The sequence below is a fragment of the Phyllostomus discolor genome, chromosome 1, assembly GCF_004126475.2.
Source record: "Phyllostomus discolor isolate MPI-MPIP mPhyDis1 chromosome 1, mPhyDis1.pri.v3, whole genome shotgun sequence".
NCBI lineage: Eukaryota > Metazoa > Chordata > Mammalia > Chiroptera > Phyllostomidae > Phyllostomus > Phyllostomus discolor.
Window position 1 is genome coordinate 212,591,260 of NC_040903.2, and position 14,097 is coordinate 212,605,356.

At 44.3% G+C, this 14,097-nt stretch overlaps 1 protein-coding gene across 5 annotated transcripts in view; it reads left to right on the forward strand.

Annotated features, from left to right (window-relative positions):
- Positions 1-12,987, forward strand: part of PAPOLA (poly(A) polymerase alpha) — a 60,563-nt gene extending 47,576 nt beyond the window's left edge. The window contains exons 18-22 of one of the 5 annotated variants that reach the window (XM_036013818.1): positions 2,566-2,684; positions 2,895-3,112; positions 6,705-6,767; positions 8,793-8,867; positions 10,843-11,310. In XM_036013818.1, the coding sequence (XP_035869711.1) occupies positions 2,566-2,684; positions 2,895-3,112; positions 6,705-6,767; positions 8,793-8,867; positions 10,843-10,938 (571 nt within the window). In that variant the 3' untranslated portion in view covers positions 10,939-11,310. Of the gene's footprint in view, positions 1-2,562; positions 2,685-2,894; positions 3,113-6,704; positions 6,768-8,792; positions 8,868-10,842 lie in introns of all 5 variants that reach the window. The other 4 variants (XM_028508332.2, XM_036013831.1, XM_028508333.2 and 1 more) reach the window with 4 other exon arrangements.
- The last annotated feature ends 1,110 nt before the right edge of the window (positions 12,988-14,097 follow it).

Here is a 14,097-nt window from a genome sequence, read left to right on the forward strand (position 1 = left end):
CCTGTGTCGCAGGAGAACACTCCTATGAAGTGCTAGGGATCTTCTAAAGAAAAATGAAGATCTACCTAGGCTGGCTTATGTTAGGGGAAGCTTTTTTTGAAGAATTAAGTGTCTCTAAAAACACTCAAAACAGCTAAGTGTTTTTATTTCGAAAGACACAATGACTGTGGTAACAAAATTTAGAACACAAAAGGCCAAGGCCATATTTATATCTAACTTCTATAAATCTTTATAGTATATTCCTGCAGATCTTTTTAAATGGATATACAACTATGTTTATAGGGAACTGTTATGGTGGATTTTTGGGGTTCTGCCCATGTTTTAAAATTGTGATGGTTATACTGATCTCTTGTTTGTAAATGAGTTGATACTTTAAATTTGAGCACATTTATGAATACATGTTATATTTCAATTTTTAAAAAGCAGTTTTAAAAATTAGATTGTTAAAAGTATTACCAGTGGCAAGGGATCAAGTTGAGATGACTCCTTGGGTGAGCCTGAAGTGGAAAATGCCGAGGTGCAGTGGGTGGGTTCGGTTCTCTTGTCTTGGACTCGAATGGGCGGTGTGTCTTCAGGCTGATGATGCATAATCTGAAGACTTCAGGCATGAACACGGCACCCAAATCTCCAGTTTCAGAGCAATTCCCCACTTGTAGTGTTAACCTCAGGTTTTTATTTATTTATTTATTTTAGTGTAAAAGCAGAAATTTTAATAAGAATTTAAGGCTTTGTATAAAAGCCTTTGTGTACTTCGAATTTATGCAACATACTAGGGTGGGCAAAAGCAGGTTTACAGTTGTAATACGCAGGAATAATACAACAATAAATAATAAAAAACTTTCATGGACTCCCAACTGTACATGTATGTGTAAAATAGGTGCATGTACTAGGTAATTTCAGCAGTTTTAATATTAGAAGTGAAGACTTCTGGATTTCAAATTTATGATGTGCTGACCACTCTGCTAGCTCCTCCAGGGTTTCCCCCGCGTCGGTGGCCCTGGCTAGCTCACCTTTTCTGCGTAATCGGGAGCGCCCTTGAGCGCTCACTCCTCAGGCCTGGCCTCCGTCTCTGTCATTTCCTTGGGGTTGTGCTGTCACCTGCTCTGTTGACTTCGGCCACTGTCATGTGCAGTAAATTCTCACTTAACACTGTTGATAGGTTCTTAGAAACCACAACTTTAACATAGAACAAAATCAGTTTTACCATAGGCTGATTGACACAAACACAAGTTCTTACGGCGTATTTCTGGTCTCAAAAACATCACCAAACAGTTCTAATATTAAACGTTGAAATAAAAGTGAGCTATACATACATTTAGGAAAGATTAATAAAAACGAGAAGATCATGAGTTTTCTAACCTGCTGATTCCGGTTCAGGGTGCGGGTGGCTGGAGCTTATCCTGGCAGCTTAGGGTGCCCGGTGGGACCCGCCCCTGGACAGGGAGCCCTTCCGTAACCGTGCCCCTCACACACGCACCACTCGCTCGGACTGCGACACTCGAGACACAGCAGTTCACCCGACGTGCACACCTGCGAGGTGTGGGGGGGACCCCGGGCACCCGGAGAAACCCGGCGCAGACACAGGCAGGCTGTGCAGAACTGCACACGGACGCCGTCCCCGGCGGGGTCTGCTTCTCTCGCTCATCCGTGATACAGTGGGGTGACGTGCCGCTGAGTGAAACGACGTTATCCCAGGACTGCCGTGCCGGTTAGCTCCAAAGCCCTAATGAGCCGAATGCTCGCTGGCTCTTCTGTGACTGTCCCAGAGGCACCGAAAACCTGTAACTGCCCCAGCGGTGCCCGGCTTGTCATGACGCCGTCATTCCACAGTTGCAGGGAGAGAGCTGTAGCTGAGGGAGAGGAGCAACAGAGGCCTTTTTGGGGGGGGGGTTTCTTTTTCCAGGAGGTAATTAAAATGAGATTATTTAAGTGCTTATGTATTGGATTTATTTAAAATAGAAAAGTTGAAGAGACAGGAGAGTGAAGGGAGAATGATTGGAGTTTCACAAGACGGCAGGAAGGAGTGGGATCCAGAACACAGGAGGGGTTGGGCTTGGAGAATCTGCTGCTTCTCTCGGCCGCTGGGTGGGCTCTCAGGGTCTCCGAATGCTTAGATTTGGGGCACAGAAACGTTTCTATTTCTCGGATGGCTTTCTTGTTTATATTTTTGATAGGATTCTTTTTTACCTCAAATCAAATAGAACAGTTCTTAAAAATCTGTTCTTAATATGGTAGTCCCTAGCTACATGTGGCACTTGCAGTGTAATGAATACTAAAGGAAACCAGATACTCGGTGCCTGGCACTGTCTCATCTGTGGGGCGACTCCCAGGTGGGCTGCTGCAGGGAGGGGCTGGCACCGGGCGCCTGTGGGACAGCGCCGCGCTGGTGTCGGTGTGTGTGCGTGTGGTTGGGGTCACGTCTCCCCGAGTACAGTCAGCTGCTGATGTGCCTGTGCGGGAAGGAGGCCTCAGCGATCGTTTCCTTTAGGAAGTAGCTTTACCCAAGTGTTGGGATTGAGTTTTATACTCCTCCGTTTACTTTTTAACTTTTTTCTTCAATAGCAGAAACAGCCCTGCGCCAGCTGTCACGGCAGCATCCGTGACCAACATACAGGCTCCCGAAGTTTCTGTGCCACAAGCGAGTTCCGGCGAAAGCTCAGGGGGCAAGGAGATCGGCTTGACAGGTTTGCGGGGGCTCACGGCGCGTGGGGCTTCAGGCTTCGTCTGGAAAGATGCCTTTTTGGTCAAGTGGTTTGAATTCCGTTTTTAAAGGCCATTTTAGCATTTGCATGTAAAATGGCCCGTGCAGTCCCATTCAGAGACACGAAGCTTGACTTGCGAGTGGGTGGCGGCATGATGTGGTTCGTGCGTACTGACGGGTGCCTCCTGCGCAGGTGCACCGAGTGAGAGCCTTCCGCAGACCGCCACCCAGCCGGCCGTTTCGTCCCCTCCCAAGCCTGCGGCCTGCAGAGTCGTCTCCTCCACGCGCCTGGTGAACCCGTCCCGACCCTCGGGGAACGCAGCAACAAAAATGCCGACGCCTGTGGTGGGAGTCAAAAGGAGATCCTCACCTCACAAAGAAGAGAGCCCCAAGAAAACCAGAACAGAAGAGGTATCTGTATGTTGGGTACCCGTGGGAATACGGCTTGCCTGATTTAAAGTCCAGTGAAAGAAAACCTTTGTGAGCAAAACTGAGAAGCCCCAGGGAGGAAGCTTTTAGGGAACCCCCAGGGAGTGCCCCAGCTCCTCTGCACTCGGGCCTCCTCGCCAGGCTGGGCCCGTCCTCCCAGACCGGAGCACAGCGTGGCGCGGGCTTACGGGACGTCCTCCTTAGTGTCCCTTCTCACCGTGTGGTGTCCCTTCTCACCGTGTGGTGTCCCTTCTCACCGTGTGGTGTCCCTTCTCACCGTGTGGTGTCCCTTCTCACCGTGTGGTGTCCCTTCTCACCGTGTGGTGTGCGCGCTGGCGCTTCAGTGGCCCTTGGACACGGTTTTCGTCTCTGAGACCCAGGTGGAGGTTTGCAGTCTCCGCAGTGAGGACAGGTGGTTCTCGGGGGATTCTTACAGGACGGGGGCCAGGTTGCACAGTCACATTAGTTCGGGGACTTGAGTGATTGTTTTCTCTGACCCTTTAGGAGATTTCGAGCAATACTTCAACATTTTGTAGTGGATGTTTGATCTTATCAAAGTCTCAAACAGTTTTAAGAAAACCAGTACAAGTGTACACTGATTTTGGTGTGAGTCTTAGAGCAGACGTAGCCTTGGTACACAGTTGCACTGACCCCTAGGGCCACCCTCCAGTTTTCCTGGCAGCGAGGCTCCCCACTGCCACGGAGGTGACAGTTCAAAACACCAATTTTGTGGTGATTTTTGGCTGATAATTGGTTGTTCAGGAACTTAACTCATTATAACAAACATTTTTTTAGAATGTGGGAAAATACCTTTCTCATGGAGTGTTTGGTCTGTAATGGTGAAAAGTTATTGTCTCTAATTTTTAAATGTTCTAATCCCTAGGTTCTGAAGTTTTTTGTTTTAGGAAGTAGTCACTATTAATGAAGTATGAATAATTTGGTGAATTTTGTCATTCTTACGATGCTAAGGGTGAATGAAAAATGGTCCCAGTTCATTTTAAAGTATGTGTTCTGAAAACCCCATCGGTAACTGTGTAATTATCTTTCTAAAGGCAGTGATTTTGAACCCTAGGTGCACATCAGAGTGACTTTTCCACCTCCCACCCCCACCTCTTAATACAGATTCTAGGGCCTTTTCCTGATACACACTGAATCAGAGGTTCTCTAGCAGGTAGGCTTGGGAATTTTTTTTTTTTACACAATAAGGAAATAACTTTGTTTATTAATATTTCTGTGTAAAACTTAAATTTTTTTCTGAAGAAACACAACCGAAAGGGGATTAGCTCAGTCCCTCCCTTCCTCAGTCACCTGCTTCCCACCATCCTCCAAATACTAGACTCAGACCTTTTGGAGGCAGGGCGCTGTGGGGAGACAGCTACCCAGAGTGTTGCGGCATCTTCTGTTAAAAGCCCCGGTGCTCCTGGAGTGTGTTGGCATCAGCCTAAAAACGTACTGGTTTGGTGTAATGGCACATTTTGTCTGTGGATTCTTGTTCAGAGTTGTCAGAGCGTTTCATAATTCACGTTTCTTTTTACCCTAGTAAAGTATATGTAAGTATAACTCTAGATGCCTATCATTCTGTTTTCTTTCTTTTTTTCCCCCCGAGATTTTATTTATTTATATTTAGAGGGGAAGGGAGGGAGAAAAAGGGAGAGAAACACCAGTATGTGCTGGCCTCTCACATGCCCCAAACTGGGGACATGGCCCGCGACCCAAAGTATGTGCCCTGACTGGGAATCGAACCATCAATCCTTTGGTTTGCAGGCCAGCACTCAATCCACTGAGCCACACCAGCCAGGGCTCATTCTGTTTTCTTAATTGGTTAATTTCTTGATGATTCTCTATGAGCTCTAACTAAATGTGTGCCAGCACAGCATTTCTAATTTTATTTGCTCTTACCTTGGTAGAAAACACTCATGTTCCCTGTCTAATTTAGAGAAGCAGTAGGGATATAAACTTTTTAAGTTTAGTATGGAAAATTTTAAGTAGACACGTAAGTAAAGAGAAGCACTTCATGTACTCATGTACTGATCGTGCAGCTTCACGTGTAGTGAACTCGGCCAGTCCCTACGCCCTTAATTCTTTTCAGCCTTTCCATTTCTTCCTGTACTTGGATTATTTAGATGCAAAATCCAGAAGTCATATCATTAGTAATTTTCAAATCTCCTATCTAAAATATAACAGTTATAAAAAAGAAAGTGTAAACAAAGTAAATGTAACCCACTTAGACACAAATCAACAGTTCATTAATGTCAGATATCTGGTCCGTGCCCAAATACCCCTGATTGTGTCACTGATTTTTTAAAAAGTCTTTACTCACATCTGTAACTAAATAAGATCCCTATTTAGCAGTTGATTGCCTAGCCTTTAAGTACCCTGTAAGAGTATAGGTTTCTCCCCTTTTTTCTTACAGGTGTCCGTTCTGTGTAGTCTCTCAGTCTGGGTTTTGTTTGTGGCAGCTCTGTGGGCTTGACTAACAACAGTGGGATTTTAAGCTAGAGAAGGGATCTTAGGATCTTGGTTATCTCTTCAGCAATCTGATTCCTTAGCAGAGAAACTTGGGGTTCATTGGCTTTTCATTTATAAAGCTAATGGAAGTCAGAGATAGGATTAGAACCCAGCCTAAATCACAGTGCTAAATTGGAAGAAGACTGTTATAAATATCCTAAATAGCCTCATTTTGAAGCCCTCGTAAACTGGAGCCTTTTATTCTCTGTTAGTGAGTACTTGGTATTAGAAATTTTAGCAAATGAGAAAGAAACATGGTACTACTCAATAATACACTAACATGTGTATTTAAGAGCCACATTTAAAATTAAATTCTAGTTCTGCCTAGTAAATAAAGCAGAGAAATTAGTGTCAAAATTATTTTTCTTAAGAAAGTGATATTTATTAACAAGTCACTGCAGGAATAAGAAAGTACAGCCATTTTTGGCTTTTCCTGTTTTTCTTCTTTATCAAAAATGAGTTGTTTTGAATAAAATTATAATAAATTAAAATAATTAAGACCTGCAGAGAACATTTCTGAAATGTTGTATTCAGGATTTTAATAGGTCTTACCATGCAGGGGCATTCTGTGGTTAATTAACTTTGGGAAAGTTAAAGGGATGTGTGGTTTTTTTTGTAATAGAATCGCGTTTGTGTGTGTGTGTGTGTGTGTGTGTGAGAGAGAGAGAGAGAGAGAGAGAGAGAGAGAGAGAGATGAATGAATCTCCCTGAATGCAAGTGATAGTATTTCAAGTCTAAATTGTTTAATCAAGGAACTCCTTTTTTTTCTCTTTCTTACAAAAAGTATTTTATGAGTTTACAGGTTTGAGGGGATGCACTTTAGGCGGTGACGATCAAGTTTTTGTCATGTTCTTTTTAATTTGGGCAGATACAATTAGTATACTATTTAAACTTGTTAATATGAAAAAAAATTAAGTGACTGAGTAATCTATTTTAAGATCATACTTGATCCTACAGGTTAAATTATTTCATAATTTTAAAAAAATTTATATAAGTTAAAGCATTGATTGGCAAGTAATCTAAATTTTTTGTTTTAGAGAATAAAGCTTTTTTTTTTAAACAACAGGATGAAACAGGTGAAGATGCTAACTGTCCTGCTTTGAGTGGACATGATAAAACAGAAACAAAGGTACACTGAATTTAGCCTTGGAACACATACACGGTTAAGAGGACAGAAGGTGTGATGGGAATGTCTCTTGAGTATTGTGCTGTCTTTTGTTCAGCAGCTTATGTTCATCATTGTTCTCAGGGAAGTGTTTGTCCCTTTTTAGTGTTAATTTATTACCTTAAACCTGAATTCCTCGAAATGCTGGGGGCCCTCCTAGATGCACTACAGTCTGATGGCGCCTAATGGGATAGAGTGGCGAGTGCGCTAGGCTCCACACCTTTAAGGAACGTACAGTTAAGTACGGAAGAGGCAGAGGCCTTTCATTTCATTATCAAAGAAAACTAGCATAATTGAGGGTGGTGGGGGTGAGAGGCAAGAGGAGGTAGATGTTATTTTCTGACTGCAGAAAACGGTGTAGGGCTTCAGAAAAGGAAGACGTCGTATTTGAGGTGGTCCTTGAAGGACACGTGGGGTTTGGGGCCGCCCACGACGAGCTCGCCCCGCTGCGGGGATGAGAGTGTGGAGTGTTCGGGACACTGGGTTTTGGCAGAGCTTCTGGCCAGAAGCTGAGGTGCATGGGGCTCGAAACAAGGCAGGCAGGATGGGAACTCGGTTAGACTTGGAACATCTTTTTTTTTTTTTCTCCAGAAACTGACTTGTACTAAGTAAAGGCTTTTTTTTTTTTAAGATTTTATTTTTTTAAATTTATTTTTAGAGAGGGAAGGGAGGGAGACAGAGAGAGAAAGAGAGAAACATCAATGTGTGGTTGCTGGGGGTTATGGCCTGCAACCCAGGCATGTGCCCTGACTGGGAATTGAACCTGTGACACTTTGGTTCGCAGCCCGCGCTCAGTCCACTGAGCTACGCCAGCCAGGGCTCGTAAAGGCTTTTAATTTACCTTTCTTCCCCCAAATTATCCAGATTCCCATGGATACTGGGAATCTGGATAATTGATTACTATTTTAGCACATATTGTTTTGATATCTTTATTGATTTTGTGTATACTGCCAGTGCTTTTTGCTTTCAAATGTTTATTCTTTCTGTAAATCAAGAAAAAAAATTTTATTTTATATCTAGAAAATATTACTAATGGCTGCATAGAATGCTGTCTTAAAGCAATTACCATTTTTTGCATGAGTTTCCTATTGTTAGAGATTGCTTCTGTTGAAAAAGGAAGTTGCTCTTTCCCACTGTAGTATTAACTGTAGCTAAATACCTGCCATCCATTTATGTTTATTAGGAAAAATTAATTAAAGAGGAATTACTGAGGCAAATAGTGCACTTCCTTTTAAAACTTGGTGCGCATTGCCGAGCTGTGCTGCAGCGACACTGCGCTTCCTCACTTCCACTCCCTACACCCTGCTTTACGCTTTTCGTTCTCAGGGGAAAATCGGTATCTTATTGTATGTGTATCTTTTCTAGAAATACACATTTTTATGTTTATTTTCATTTGTGTATAAGTATGTGTGTTGTGATTTTTTTTTGTGCCCTGCTTTTAAAAAGTGGAATGACACGGTTCATTCAGCCTGCATTTCCCGATGAAACGTAGAGTAGGATGAGTATGTCGGTTACGGAGGAGGGCGGGGAAACCCAAAGGAAAGGGGGGTGTGGCGCCTTCCACCTCAGATTGACGGCACGGGAGCCGTTTGGTGCTTTGGTAATTTTATTTAATAATCCTGAATAGGCTTTGTTTCTTTCACATAACTAAGAGCTTGGGTTTATATTTTGTTAATTATTGTCTGGGCAACGTTTCATAATGTGCCTGTGTGTGTGTCTTTAATTATTGTTTGCTTAAAGTGTCCAATTGGAGCTGGTTGGGAAGTTGAGATATTTTGACCAAGCTTTAAAAGATTTAAGTAGACAAATAGAAATTTATGTGTGTGTGAAATGGGTACTAACCTACAACAAGGCTTACTAGATGATTTTGTGCCACAGTTGAGTCTTTTTCTTAATCCTTTCCGTTTTCTAATATGTATTCTTTAGTAGCCACCAAACTCAGTTGCTTTTTTTAGTTTTTTAAGTCTCTTTTCCGTCTTTGTCTCACAGGAACAGCTCGATACAGAGACAAGTGCAGCTCAATCAGAAGCTGGGCAGACAGCGGCGTCTCTGTTGGCCTCTCAGGTACTGAGTGCAAAAAGCAAGGGGAGTTTTATAAAAGTGAAGATAGTGTGGTGTGATGAATTAACGGGATGACTTGCTGGCTTAAAAATGTGTTTGTTGTAGTTCATAAAGCACACGGTAGGAGGAGCCTTTTTGTTGTTGTGTGCGCCATCCAGACGGCTGAGCCACCCCTCACGCACTGAGCCTTGCCCGGCGTGGGCGCCCTCACGAGTCGCCGCGCGCAGGGTTCACGGAGGGCCTCGGTGGCAGGCCAGAGGGGAATGTGATGGCGACGGCCGAGAGCCACTCCGTACGGATTTTATGAGGCTAATGTGATCTTTTTATTTTTAAAGTGTTTCTTACTTCTGATCTTAAGTTACTGATTTATTGTAACCTATAGTTGTTTGAAATAATTTTTTCACTTGACCTAGAAATTCTACTCCTGATAGTCCCTCGCACACAGTAGGCACCTGGAATCTTTTTTTGCTGATTTGTGAACTTCATTTGTTTGTGAAATGTTTTCTCCTTGAATTCTTTCCACGTGACTGTGTTTCGAAGTCTAGGTCAAACTCTGACACAAAGTAAACATTTTCTCTAACTCGAAGTGACACCGGTTAACCCCGCGGAACCACCGAGGTAACCGCTGCAGCTGTGGCCGGCCTGACCCAGTGACGCCTGCTGCTTTGTGGTTCAGAGGCGTTTCGGTGTGACCACTCTAAACTGTGTTTCTGCTGGCTGCTACCCTGTGCCGCAGTCCCTAAGGACACTCTAAGTACTGTGTTCACTGTTCTGGAATGTCCTCTGTTCCTGTGACCTTTACCTAACGAAAGCGTGTTTGGGGGAGTGACCAAACGACATTGAGAAGTGCCGCACTTGATGTCACTGTGCGGGCAGCCCCGTCCAGCGAACTTCAGCTGTCCTGCCGTGCTGACGGCACGTCTTGTCATTTGCCACGTCATTCTCCACAGGGCCCTTCCCCCGTGCATCCCTGTAGTGACTGGCACCCATGGGTGCTCACCTTTTAGCTGTTTTTATGAGGAAGTAGAATGAAAAGATTCCTAGAGCCATCAACAGGGAAATCACCCCATTATGAAAGTGATTATGTTGGTTTTTAAAAATACATCCCTGTATTTTTGGTGCTATAAGGGGAATGTTTTTTCTTAGGGGAGGGGTAAAAAATGTTGTGGCTGTGTCTAACAAAAAATCCTCATTGTTTTAAGATAAACTTGAAATACTTACAGACGAAATGATAGGATCCCTGGGATTGGCTTCAGAATGGTCAGGGAGCGCAGGTGGGAGGACAGTGGGTGGGCTTCCGTGCGGCAGCTGGCGGAGCTGGGCACTGAGCGCACGGGAGCTCACCCTGTGAGGCTCGCTGCTTTTATGTGTTTCTGGGGTTTCCCGTAACAGACGGGTGAAAAGTCACCTCTGTGTTCTTGAACGTTAAAGAAGCCTTGTGATTTAATTTACTTTTAACATGAGACTTCCCTGAAATTTAGGATAATTAAATTATCGCCAAGTTGTATAGATTTAATTTTATAATTTACAGGGTCAGAAAATAATAAATTGACTGATCACTGCTGCTCCTGTGTGGAAGGTGAACTTTAAGTATTCTCCCACAGGGGGGCGCTCCAGTACCAGTCAGGATGACAGCAGCTGGTGTTCTTACAAGTAAAGATAGTTTAAATGAACTTAATAATTGCATGATAGGTGATTCTTAGAGAAGTGGGTGTGTAAAGGCTATATTTGAAATCACTTGCCAGTTTTCTATGTATTGCTAAAATGTTTCTACAAGTGTAGACGAAATAATCTCATAGCACATCATATTTATTTGCACTCCATTTTGACATCATTTTATAACATTTTTCTTCACATTTTTAATACTTCTCACGATAAGGTCCCACCCCGTTCTTAGGAATAAAGCAGTGGGGAAGTAAGTCTCATTGTTCGGTTACAGCGCTTTGAACGGTGTTGTGTTCTTTGCTTTTGTTCTCAGAAAACATCCAGTACAGACCTTTCTGATCTCCCTGCTCTCCCTGCAAACCCTATTCCTGTTATCAAGAATTCAATAAAACTGAGATTGAATCGGTAAAAACAACCTCAGGGGTCCATACACAGTATCTGCCAACTCCACCTGTTGTCTTCAAATGCTAAACACGGAGAACGGCGGGTCCGAGACTAGACATGACTGCAAACGGACGTAGGGCTGTTGTGGCCTCCCTTACTGGGCTCCCCAGCACTTGATCGGAAGTCCAGGTTAGTATGTGAAGCCAGGAGTACTCTTCTTATTGTGTTAGCAACAGTTGCATTAACTATTTCAAAAAATTACTGCCTTTAAAAAAAAAAGCAAAAAAAAAAAAAAACCTCAAGCTCTATTTGTATCCATAATCGACATCTGGATCGGGTTTATGTTTGATGCATTGTTTGAAAAATTTGCAATATAAACTGGCATAAGAACTCCTTACTCTGATGATGCACTTTTATGTTTTTTTTTTTTTTAATTAGAAAGTAGAACTAATTTTAGATTTTCAGCCTGATGGAGTTTCATTTTTTCTCGAAGAATTCCCTTTCCCTTTAGTCTTCAGATCGGACACCGTTGCGCAGGTGCACTGCTGTACTCCAGAGAGGGGCTCAGAGTCCGCCCAGCTCGGGCCCTGGGGGCCTGCTGTCGCCCTTGGACGCGAGCCGTCAGCTCTAGGGTGTATATTCAACATCGAGAGAATAATTAGGGAACTCTTGGTTTGATGGGGTCATGATTAAGAAATGATATATTGGTTTTATTTATAGAATTGTTTAGAGTGCATATAAATCAGCGATCAGCCAGCAAACATTTTTCTTTTGAGCTTGTTAAAGCTCCATATTCTTTTGCCTTTGATCTGTTGTCTTTGAAACAAACAAAACTTTTTGCACCCTCCCCCTTGCTCTTCTTTTCCCTTTCTGCTTGTGTGCACAAGGTGGGGGCTTCACATGGAACAAACTGTCCGTGTTTTCTTAAGCCGCGATGTGCAGAGCCCGTGGCCGCACGGCACGCCCCGCGGTGTCGGCCCGCGGCCGAGGCCTGAGGCGACCGAAGCTGACGCCTGGGACCCTGCCGTCTCTGGGGCGGCCACGGGTCTCTGCGTGGGGGATTTCGTGCACTCCACAGAACTGTCGGCAGTAGCAAAGCGGATTTTTCAGTTTTAAAAATGTGGGCAAAAAGGCATTTTCTCCAAGAATTTTAAAGTAACTTTTACTTTTAAATGGTTGACCAAAATTTGTCAGTAAACTCTACGTGTAGAAACATTTAAAAAACCATTTCCAGCAAGCACTTGACATCTAGTCAGCTCTCTCTACTCCTTTTCCATTTTGCTTTATCTTGTCAACGGATTAGGAACTCTTTTCTTTAAAGAAAATAAGTCCTCGCAATGAAGCAGCAGGACCTGCATCTTCAGGAACTCTGAGGGGTGCCAGATGTGGATGAGCTCACTCTCCATCTGGACAGAGCAAGCCCCACGGGTCTTTCCGACGCGCGTGCCCCGCGAGCCCTCTGCCCCTTTCTGTCCCACTGCGTTGCCACGGCCAGCCGCAGCTCCTCAGGCTCCGCCGGGTCCTTCCGAATCAGTTTTCCGCAGCTGCAGTGTAGTCTTCCCCTGTAGGCTATGCGTTCACCGAGGCTTTCTTTTCGCCGCACCTCGTGCCGCCCGGCATACAACACCTCCCCTCCCTCGCCTCCGCGCTGCACAGCCGCCTTGCCCTTCCTCCCAGCACCTCGAAGAAACGGTCGTACTAACAGGTGACGTGTACAAGGTGTCTGCGTGTTTTGTGTAGCTTCCGAGTTAGATTGAAATCGCCAGGCACAGAGTTAGTCTTGTCATTTTGTTTACACATTGGGGAAAAATTCAGTTTATTAAACGTTTCATGTAACTGCACCCAAGTTTTGCCAAGCTGGAGACTTGGACCTTTTCTGTGTAGTGACTTTTTAATTCTAGTTCTCATACCCTGGAGACCAGACTGTTGCTTTCGCATGATGTATGTAGTGTGCCATGACTGGAGTTTGCTTTGTTTTATAGTATCTGTACTCCTTGTATTTTTCAAGAGCTATTTTGTAAACAGATGATGTATTTCTCCATTGAAAACACAATAAAAAACAACAGCAGCACAATTCCACAGTTGGCTGGTTTCTTTTGAGTGACTTTGTCTTCTTTTGTTTTTTAAGTGATACGATTGGTTCGACCTAAAGTTTGTGTAGTGTGGGTCTAAGTGAAGGTCTGCAGAAGAATCTCCTGTGGTTACATTTAGAAAAGATTTCTTTCTGGTTAATTTATGCCAGTAGCAGCAGCCTACTAGTAATTGATAGCTTACACAATTAGGTATTTGTTTTTCATGCAAGTGAGCATTAGGGAGGAAAACAAGAAGGTAGTTAATATTAGTTGCTTCCCATCCCCCAGAGTGTCGACTCTGAGCAAGTAGGCTCCGAACCTTCCCTTTGCACCTGTCCCGTGCATGCACCCTGTGCTTGCACCCCATGCTTGCACCCTGTGCACCCCGCCATGTGCTCTCACAAAGCAAGCAGTCGGTGCTCCCTTTAATGTCAGCAGGTGGCACTGTTGTTTCTCAGTGAACTTGGGATTAAAAACCACAGCCAGCCAGGATCCTGTTTACTGAACCCAAATCAGATGCCGCTTTTCCTAAAACCCCAAATGCCCGGCATTACGTCTATGACTATGGTGAGGGGTGAGCCGCTCAGCACGCAGGTTTGCGGTGGCCAGCCCCTGAGTGCGGTTACCTGCGGTGCTTTGGGCCTAGCGGCAGACGTCCTGCCGTCAAAGCCGTTGTGCCAAGGGACGTGCACTCGTGCCTGTTTCGTCGCAGAAATCCTAAGTTCTGGTGCCTCTGCTGTGCATAAAGACACAGGGCCGCAGTGCGGGATAACTTTCTATTATTAAACCTTTGAGACTATTCGGTGAAAGGGAAAGTACTGTAAAAATTACCCTTGGCTCTTCACACCTGCAGAATCGAACGTCCCGTACTTCCTCTGCCTTGGCAGACACCCGGACACGGGGCCTGACGCCACCCTCCCGGAGTTCCGTCACCCACACGGCCTTCTGGCGTTCATTCCTCGTGCGGAATTAGTAAAATGATTGTGCAAAGTTGTGTGTTTTGTGACTCTCAGTGTATTCTGGAATAAGGTTTGCATTTTTTCCCCCTCCACACAGAAAAACGTTCTAGAGCGCTGCCCAGTATTAACTCTGGTCACACTCAAAGTGGCAGT